General features: G+C 28.8%; 1 protein-coding gene across 1 annotated transcript; it reads right to left on the reverse strand.

The window, feature by feature from the left end:
- Nucleotides 1–3,551: 3,551 nt before the first annotated feature.
- On the reverse strand, nucleotides 3,552–10,197 carry LOC109801925 (linoleate 9S-lipoxygenase 1). The gene is made up of 9 exons (XM_083074796.1): nucleotides 9,885–10,197; nucleotides 7,152–7,441; nucleotides 6,821–7,061; nucleotides 6,082–6,396; nucleotides 5,911–5,996; nucleotides 5,509–5,616; nucleotides 5,116–5,423; nucleotides 4,762–5,025; nucleotides 3,552–4,472 (listed from the first exon to the last, which is right to left on the reverse strand). Exons 1-9 carry the CDS (start codon nucleotides 10,114–10,116, stop codon nucleotides 3,722–3,724), a joined length of 2,595 nt encoding a protein of 864 aa, XP_082930922.1. The 5' UTR covers nucleotides 10,117–10,197; the 3' UTR covers nucleotides 3,552–3,721.
- Between the last annotated feature and the right edge of the window lie 481 nt (nucleotides 10,198–10,678).

The raw sequence follows: 10,678 nt of genomic DNA on the forward strand, positions 1-10,678 counted from the left end.
TATAATTTTTAACATAAAAAAGAGCGTATTATAATATTTATATCTCTAAAAAAACAAATGTAATTTACTCTTAATGTTTTTAATATTAATGAGAATCAATCATAAAAATATTTGAACAAAATCAATTACATGGATGTTAATTATTTCTTAGTCTCCCTATCAAGGGTGTAGGTTTTTTCTTTTTTTTTGGTACATGAGTATAGGTTTGAACTGATTTATTTAAGAAAAAAGTGTTTTTTCATAACTTGGTAATAAAATTTAATAAAAAAAATACTTTTCTGATTAAAACGTGTACGTTGTGTTTTCATAAAGTCAAAATTCAATTTTGTCAGTTAGTTGAAGACTTGAAGTAAACTTTTATTTATAGTAGTAGTTGTAACGACCCACTAATCACTAGCCACGTGGCACTATGGCCAAATTGCATCCAAGTCAACCTATCATTAACGTTAGATTCATTTATTTATTCAATTTGGTTAATCATTACTTTCAGAGTAATAATTAACATAAATTATTTAATATTATTAGTGCATTTTTACTTTAATTGTAAATACATAAACATTTGTTAATTTTTAGTTATTATTTCAAGGTTAATGAGGGAACTGTTACATATAGCACTTTTTGATGTAGATGTTCATATAACATTATACATTTTTTTAAAGGTCATAATATTTTTTTTTTCCTGCAAAGGTCATAATATTATATATAAAAAAAAGTTATTATTATTGTATTATTCTTAAAAGCTAGATGAAATGTAAAAGATAAAAATATTTAACAGCAAAAATTAATAATAACACGCAAAGTTAATTCAGATAAAAAAAAAAAGTAAAACGCATATATTTAAATAAATATATTTAAAGTTGTTTGAACTACAATGAAACTAAAAAAATAAGATTCAAAAATTAAAAAATATCATGATTCATTTAAAAATAAATAAACTCCTCTTTAATAAACAAAAGTTATTCATCTTTTATATTTTAAAAACAACATCATCAGAATTTAAAAATAGCATGAGTAAACTTTATTACTGATTCATAAATGTATTTTAGTCCCACAACCTCCTTTTTTTTATTTTGATAATTTGTAGTTGAATTTTGTGAAAATTTTATCTGTTTCAAATTGCTTTTAATTAATAGATTAATGGTTAAAGAAAAGATATTAAATCTATTGAAAGAAAAAGAGAGAGTGAAATATGGGCCAGTGTCTCTTTGTTAAGCCCAAGCCAAATTTCATGCAGACCCAACAAATCTAGTTTCCAGGGCCTCACTCCCATATAAGCAAATAATTTATCTATCCACAGTCTACACTTCTGCTCTTTTTAATTTGAAACTAACTTGATATTTAAAATATCTCTCACTAATAGAATTTCCATTCAACCAATAAGAAGCTATATGCAACTAGGGATTTCATCGTAACCAACCAATATGACCCATCAAACCATTTGTATAGAATTAATTAAATTATATTAAAAATTTATTTTGTTTAGATTTAATTCAAATCAAATTAATTAAATTTAATATTAATTAGTTTAGACATCGGATTTATACACTTAAAATTTAAATTAATTTAAATAAAAATAATTAATTTATATTTTATATTTTTTATATTTTTATTTGATTAATAATTAATACGTATGTATTATTTTAATTATTTTGAAGACATTTTTATAATATGTAAATTTTTTCATACCTTTAGTTAAATAGTTAAAAAAATAAAAATAAAAAGAACTATATTACAATATATTGAATGTCATTTTTATACATTATATTTTATTTAAAATTCTTAAGTAAATTAAGAAAAGAAATTAAGAGAAACTATATTACAAATCTATTAATTTAATTATTTGATTTTAGTCCCTTAAAATTTATTTATTTTTAATCTTCTAAATTATATAATATTTATTTTTAATTTTTTTAATACTGTTAATTTTTTTTGTTAAAATAGGTCAATTCAATATCAAAATCATCATTAATTTTATGGACATGAAATTTTTTTAATTTAAAATCTAAATTATTTTTGGGTTAGGTTAAGTATTAAAATAAAAACTAATTTTACACTTAAATTTTTTTTTTATTACTCTCAAATGCAGGTATGGTAGTTATAGTAATTTCTTTTTTACTTGAACAAAGAGTTTTCCACTAAACTTTAATTAAATTTTCTCATAAATTCAAAGTAAATATTTTTTTCTCCACCGTCATCATCGTGTCCATAAATGTTCAATTTCATGCCTTCATCGACAACTATCTAAATGCCAAATTTTCAATTTTCAACAACACCCTTTCACCCTCATCTACTCTCGAAGCCTTTAACGTACAAATTACTCTAAACAACATTCATTTTTCTCATTTCCTAAGTTTCAAGGTATTGCCTTTCAGAAACAAAAATTCCTTAGTTTCCTCTATTGAGAGTGAAAGCAAAATACAGAAACAAAATTCAAAATAGAACATTTTTAGAACCTTCACACCTAGATATGATAGTGAATAATAAAAAGTTTTGAGTATAAAATTAATTTTTATCCTAAAAATTAACTTAATACTAAAATTATTAATATTTTAAATTAAAAAGTTTTAGATAAGTAAAAATAATGATAATTTGAGTACTGAGGTAACTTATTTTAACAACAAAAGTTAATAATGTTTAAAAAGAGATTAAAAGTAAATATCATGTAAATTTAGATGACTAAAATTAAGAAAAAAAATTGAGAGACTAAAACCAAATAAAACTAATTTTTGGAGAATTAAAAATATATTTAATTCTATAAAAAAAATCAGATTGCACTATTTTGTTAGTTTAATAGTTTTTTATATACAAGAAAAATTCAGACAAATAAAGGACCACTTAAAAAGCTAATACATTAATTGCAATTATTTAGCATTTTTATTATTTTATTTATATATTGACATATAATATGGTTTTCTATGTTAATACATTACTAAACTTAATTTCTTTAATTTTATGTTCATTTATTATTCTCCTTGTTTTAAAATAATCGTCAAGGATTAAGGAAAATAATAATTATCCCAAAATCTAAAATAAATAATCATGAGACTAATTAATTACCTCTCTTTGAGAATATATATTCTTAATACTTCATCACTGAGAAAACTAATAATCTAATTTTAAAACTATAAAAACAAAATGTTTAAGAATACGTTTAATTATGATCAATTCAACTATATCCTAATTTTAAAGGATGTGTTTGTATTCATGTAATTGAGAAGCGTCAAACAACCCAATCAATCTACTCATCTCGATTGATATGAACCTGTACTAGAATGTGCATGATCTACAATCCAAACACACACTAAGTGCATGTTTGGTTAAGTGATTGGATCAAATGGATGGGAGCAATCCCACTTAACTTCATCATTTTTTACTTCTAAATGTAGTTTAGTTAATATTTTGTACACAACCAAACACACGGTTAAACATTGTAACCCTTCAAAGTCAAGATATGTAACAGGTCCATGAGAAATTAAATCCCAATAGGTGACATAGAGAAATTTGATTTGATATTCATATAGTTCTGGTTGAACATGATAGGAACTCGACAGTAAGCATAAATTGAAACCACTCTTATTAAATACGAAAACCAGATAGCATCCACGTAATACAACACATAAGCTTACATAAAACAATTATGCATAATAGATATGCTTGCATACATTATTTGTGATATGATAGAGTTGGAAAAGAAAGAAAACCACACACGTTGTCACATTCCTTAGATAGAGATGCTGTTGGGAATTCCACTGCAGGTCAAACCTTCCTTACTGGTAGGATGAAGCAGAGTGTAGGGCATCTGAACCGGCCCATTACGGTTTCTGAGCCTTGGATTCTTGTTCCTCTCAGAGATTTTTGCCTCAATCTCCTTCAGCACTTTTCCAAACTTTTTAAAGGCCTCTATTGCCCTTGGATCAGAGGTCCAATTATTGTCCCTCTGTCCAAGGTAAACCTCATCAGAAGCATGCCTCGACAATATCTCTATCACTGAAAGGTCCACAAGGGCCTGATACTTTGCCGTGATTGTTCTCAAATAAGCCTTTTGTGGATGCTTACCACACTCTTCATACTCTTCGCTTCCTACTTCTGGGAGCAACCTTCTGGTTAGTGTTGGACGGTTTAGGATGTAACCTCCATAAGGGTACTGTCCGAAATTCACAGCTGCATGGAGAGCTGAAGCAATCCATATAATGATGGAGCAAGTGTGAATCAGCTCTTGAAGAGTTTGCAACTTAGGCCACCACGGTTTATCTTTTAAGTCACCGTGACCCTTCTCAACAGCTTCCTTCCACCAAGCTTGGAGTTCAGAGTCTTTCTTAACTGCATCATCTGTGACATAGTACACTGAAACATAGTCTTGAACCCATGTTTTGATAGCACTCCATATCTCTAGTCCATCAACTGCATAAGGGTAGTCCTCTATCACAAGCCGAAGGCCATTGGGAGAGGATGGATCCACAACTGCCATTCCTCTAAATCAAGGGTCAAATAAAAACACATGTTACTAACACCTCAAATTGGTGAAAATATTTTGACTTCGTGCATGCCACACCATGCCTGCACACACACATACATACATACGCGCTTACACACATATTTGGTGAACTAGATAGTTCAGAGTTAAACCCTAAACACACACATATATATTTGGTGGATCGGTAGCTCAGTTTTAGAATTAAAGACTAATCTCTCAAGATATTAAAATTCATTGGAGAGCAGTATCAATCAAACTGTACATGAGTTTTGTAATATAAGTATTACCTCTTGATAAGATCCGCAGGAAGGGCTTGATCAGTGAAAACCCAGCTCTTGTAAACTGCTGAAGACATCTCCATTGAGAATTTCCCAGGCAAAAATGATTGCTCAATAGTGCCACCTGCATTGATGAGCTTTTGTCGTGCAAGTGCATTGATATTCATTGTGTCACGATAGTGAGGCAATAGAAGTTTATAAATAGGGTGGAGCACACTGAGATTCCTGTTTGTTGCTATGACAAATGGCTCAATTGTGGCATGAGTATTTAACCTATAACAAACCAAAGAAAGAATCACTTCATAAATTCAAAGAAATAATAATTTGTTTAATTATGGTGATAATGGAAAAATTTATACATACCAGTGGCTTATGAGTTGATGATAGCCCGAGTCATTTACAACAACATAAGCCTTGGCCAGTAGCCAAATTGTGCTTTCAGCACCTTCATTTGCGGGCAAGACGACTCTACTAAGGGCACCAAACTCGTTTCCTCTAGGATGTGGCAAACTTAGTTCAATGGTCAATGGCTTTAGTGTCCCATCATCTTTCAAGAAAAGGATTGTCCTCGTGGCATAAGACTTTGCCGTGGGGAGGCCATTTATCTGACGCATATACAGCATGAATGCATCATGGTGATCTAATATAAACAATCTCTTATCATTCAGTGCCTGTAGCATATATAATATCATTTAGTTGCATGGCTTCATATATATGCCATTTTGTTATGAAATACGTATGACATCGTTTAATTACCTGTTCCACGGTGAGTCCACCAAGGTTGATCTCCAATTGCTCTTTGGTTATTGTACTGGTTTGATCACCAAATTGTGTGGCATCTAGTTTGCTCTTAGGTGGAAACTCCTGCCATTCATTCAATAACATCATGATGAGAAAAGATAACAAACAAACATGGAAAAAATAAATTCATTCTTAGTTACGTCATGTTTAGACATATTTTTTCGTGAACTCCCCTACTTTAAAATCAACTTATACGCTTAATATTTATAAATTCTCTCTCATCTAACTTCTCCAAAAGTTGAAGAGTACAAGTTTATTTTAGTTTGTCGAACAAATTCAATCCATGTTACCTTATTATAAGTACTAATGAAAAATTTTATCGAGTATTATCTTATTAAACATTTAAACACAACTTACTTGAAGGCATTGAATCATGCCAGGATTTACACCAGCAAGCATCTCTCTTCCAAATTCTTCATCAGTCATCCATGCAGACTTACTAACTGCAATGATATGGAAAATAACTGTTAAATGCAACAAACATTCTATGCCAAGTTTACTTAAGATATCTAGAACATTGCACAATACCTCTGATAACTTGAGGCGGTGGAAACTTGAGGAATTGCTCGCCATCCGTGCGAAAAATTTCCTTGACCGCTGGTATGGAGCTAATGTTGCTGATTATGTCTGTAGGGAGACAAAGTCCACCTTCATAGAGTCCACGCACGTCTTCAAATGACTCAAATTCAGCATTTGAACCAAATGCAGATTGAAACCGAGGCAAAACGTTTTGAGTAATGGCTTTGATCCCATATGTAAGGAAGTCTGATGACTTCAAGTGACCAAAATTTTCATCTCTTGGTATGTAATAAGTTTTGCTGGATGGTTTCTCACTATTAGGATCTGTTCAAAATTAGACAAAAGTAAAATTAATATTGTATCATCATCAATAATAACAATCACATGCAATTAATGCCACTTTCAAAAAGAAAATAACATAATGTTTCCAAAAACATATTTAACATGCATCCTCATTTTCCAAGACAGGATCAAATTAGTAATAACTCCACCCACATCATGGCGCGCACAATGTCATTGAAACAAGTTAATTTATTTTTTGGATTTATATCACATGTTTTTTTATTAGAATCAATCATGTATAAATTAGATAAGATCATTATATGATTTATGAATAGTAAAATTTTCTCGTCAAGTGTTTAATTAACACAATTGTCTATATTCAGAATTTGAATTTTAAACTATTGATTAAGTTAGAAAAATCATGTGATATTTGACATGAATTATTTAAATAATATAAAATCCTTACCTTTCGTTGTTGCTTTTCTACCGGTTCTTACTCTACGAGGGTATGGATGCTCACTAGATCCTCCAAGAATAGGACGAACTAGATCACCATTCTCGTCTGGGTTGCCCAAATCGTTATAAACTTCGTAATCATAGATCCTGTCATATTCCTTGCGCTTCCCTTTTCCATCTCCTCTTAGATTTCCCAATTCTTCATTTCTGTACTTGACTAGTGGAGCTGGGGTTTCATCTGGAAGATATGTCTGCAACATATATATTTAATGAAATTCTTCAATTTCACTACATTTTGTGGAAGTTTAGGAAAAATAGTAATTAAATTTCATGTTAGTTACCTTGTTAGCAAAGAAAATGCGATCACTTTTGTAACATTTTTTGGCGTTGTAAATCCATGAGTTGCAAACAAAGTCAATGGTTCCATGGTTTGGAATGTCTTCAAGCTTGACACTCACAAGGAAAAACTCAGATTGCGTGAAGTTCTTAATGTAAAAAGCTCCTGGAATTCCAAAACTCTCATCCCATTCAAAATAAATATTGAATGCATCTTGCCTATCTCCCAAAGTTGGTAACGTAGGAAGATGTTTCTCCAGAAAAGTTTGCTTTCCAAGTTTCCCATTTCCAAGCTCTGAAACAAGTATATACAATTAAACTTAAAAATAGATTGTGAATTAAAAATGACTCATCAGCAAACATTTTTAGAAATGGATACTTACACAAATGTTTACTTTTTTATTATCAAGAAATGAGATATATATGAATGGGAGACCCGTCAAAAATACCTAGTTGGCAAGAGATGCTCAAATTGAAATTAACTTGACATTATTTGTACCCCAGCCAATCCAATATTAATTATTAAATTCACAATGTATGACTTTTTTTTTATTCTATTACTTTTTAGTTTCATTAAAATTGGCTCCTACACTTTTTTTATAAAAAAAAAATAGTATATGAACTACAATTTATATATCCTTCTTAATTTCTCACTTTCTCAAAATATATTTGTATCACTTAACTTACATTTTTCTTTAGATCACTACAATTCTCTAAAAATTGTAATTAGTTAAACTATTATTAATAAGTCTAAAAATTACAGTTAAAAAAAATAAAACGCTTCTATGTCATGTAAAGAGGGTTTCTTTTTTTCAACATGTCATATAAAGAGTTAAGTGATACAGTAAACAATATAAGAAATTAAATGACACGTGCAAAGAAAGTAGAGTGAGATAGTTTTTTTATTTTTATTTAATGGTAGCAGAGTGAGATAGTTTAAATATGTAAATTATAATAAGGATAAAATATAATCTACACAACTATAATAATTACATGGACAACTTCTTTATATAGAGAAACAAAGAAGTGCATGAAACATATATACGTATGTATGTAGATTTTTTTTTGTTTTTTGACAGAATAAAGTACATATGTAGAAAGTTAAGGAACGTGCATGATCTTTAGCTTAGCTTTGATCTTTAGTCCCCTTTTTCTGTTGATTTTCCTTTTTATCAGTCAGAAAACAAAAGAAAAATAGAGAGCCACTACTTTGTCCAGAAGTTAATAGCGCGTAAAATCATTAGCTTTAGTCTTCTCTCATATTCATCCAAAAAATAATAAATATAAAAAATTTTAAAAAAAAACACAAGTGTACTCTCGCTTTGTTTAAGTTCAGAGTTATTTAATGTAATAATCAAAATAAAGAGTAATGATATTCACTATTTGAGAAAAGTCATCGTATCAAATTTAATTAATTAGGCCCATAAAAGTCATGGATACAAATTTAAAACATAATATAAACTCCAATAATGTAATTTTGTGTGTATTTAAGATGTGTCAAACAAGAAGGGGACAATCGTACAAGGACATGTTATAATGGAGTAGCTGTTAATATGAGTCCGGGCGGGCTCGGCTCACTAGAGATTAGGACAACCATTCTATACTTATATAGTTAGATTTCTTTACCAGTCAGAAAAATATCTATCTCAATCAAGTTGATTCATTTAAGTTAAAAAAAATGGTAAAAGTATAAAAACAATAATAATAACATGCCAGAAAGTATTCACTCCAACTCTTACAAGTAGTAAGTTAGAACACTTGTTTTATATATAGGAGCAACATTTGTAATACTTGTTTCTTTTCCTATTTCATAAGAATTGTTATGTGTTATTTAGACTTTTCTTAACACAATTTTCTTTTAACATGCACTCAATTTACACGAACAATATATAGTATAGTTCCTATTATTCATTTAATAATTATTTATTATTCAATAATATGTAATTCAATAATATCTACATGAATTTCAGCCAAAGGAAAATATAAAATACTTTATCCATCTCACAATAAATATAATTTAAGGTTATATTTTTATATGCAGATTAAGAACAACAATAAATGTATTACTTTTTATATAATTTTATTAAAATAATTCATTCTTACCATAAATGCATTATTTTTAATGGTAGAGGTTAAATTATTTATATTAGAAAAAAATAGGTAATATTATATTGAAAAGTAAAAAAAAAATCATTTTAAGATATTTTCTAAATGTTAAGATTTTTGTCATTATGGAATGAAAGAAATATTAAGTGAATTGGTAAGTTTTCTCTCTATATGTGAGTTAGGGACTCTCAATATACAAAAATTTAGTTAAAGAATCGACATTCCTTAATAAATGCACTTCTATACAAAGAATGTGATTTTATATATACATACAAACTTAAAATCAAACTTCTAATCATATAGTTAGAAAGCATAATTATTTACTAATTATATTACAACATGTTGATGATTAACATTAACATTTCATATAAATATTTTATTTATAAAATTGTTTATTAATAATATATATACATACATATATCATATATATTGTCAATATAAGCTTAGTTAATATAAATCTACAGTAACAATTTATCACTTTATTAAAAAATATGCAAATGAAAACCAATTCAATACTTATAAGTATTTATCAAATGACAAATTTTGTTAATAATGCATATTAGTTATATTGCTGTGAAAATCCAAATCTTAAAAGAAAATATGTTTAGCAGAAAAAGAATGAAGAAACAAACCATCAGCTTTGGTAGCACTGATGAGCTGTAGGGAAATGTTACGGCTGAAGATGGCAGTGGAAGCATCAACTATTCCACCGGCTATGTCGGTGGCCAGGCCAAAGACTCCTCCGGCGACGCCCATGAGACCGCCTCTAGTGGTGGAGGCTATTTCATTGTAGTCCAACACATTCTTGCTCATCAACACCACAGTTCCCTTTATCTTATGACCCCTGTTGAAGATCCCAAACATCTTTGCTATTGCTAACAACACACTACTCTTAAGTCTTCTTTCGTTTGTGCCTTGTGTCCTCTAGGAAGTGGGTATTTATAGATGAATGTCGTCACCTAAACGTTCCAAGAATAAATTGACCCAATGTTCCATTACCTCAAACTCATATCACTCATATATATTTTCCAAAAGGAGTGCTCACCATAGGTGCTTCTTTTAACAGGCTAGCACAGCAAACATTACAAATACATTAATCAAGTATTTTTGGATATGGTCCCAAAGATTTGTTAATAGACAAGTTTTAAAAGTCTTTTTAGATTAACATCCAAACATATTCATTTGTGTAACATTTTTATACGGGTATCAAAGAATAAACTTTTCTTCGAAAACATTCTTATGAGGTAAAAATAAGAAGAAGAAAAAATTAATTATAACTTTTAGTCCATTTACTTTTGTGAATATGTAATTAATTTTATATTAAAATATAGATATTTAATTCTCATATTTTTTAAAATGTGAAATCACTACAACAAAATGTAATTTCAGTAATATTTAAAAATGCTACTAAATTATAAGTAAATGT

The sequence above is a fragment of the Cajanus cajan genome, chromosome 5, assembly GCF_000230855.2.
Source record: "Cajanus cajan strain Asha chromosome 5, NIPB_CcT2T_4, whole genome shotgun sequence".
NCBI lineage: Eukaryota > Viridiplantae > Streptophyta > Magnoliopsida > Fabales > Fabaceae > Cajanus > Cajanus cajan.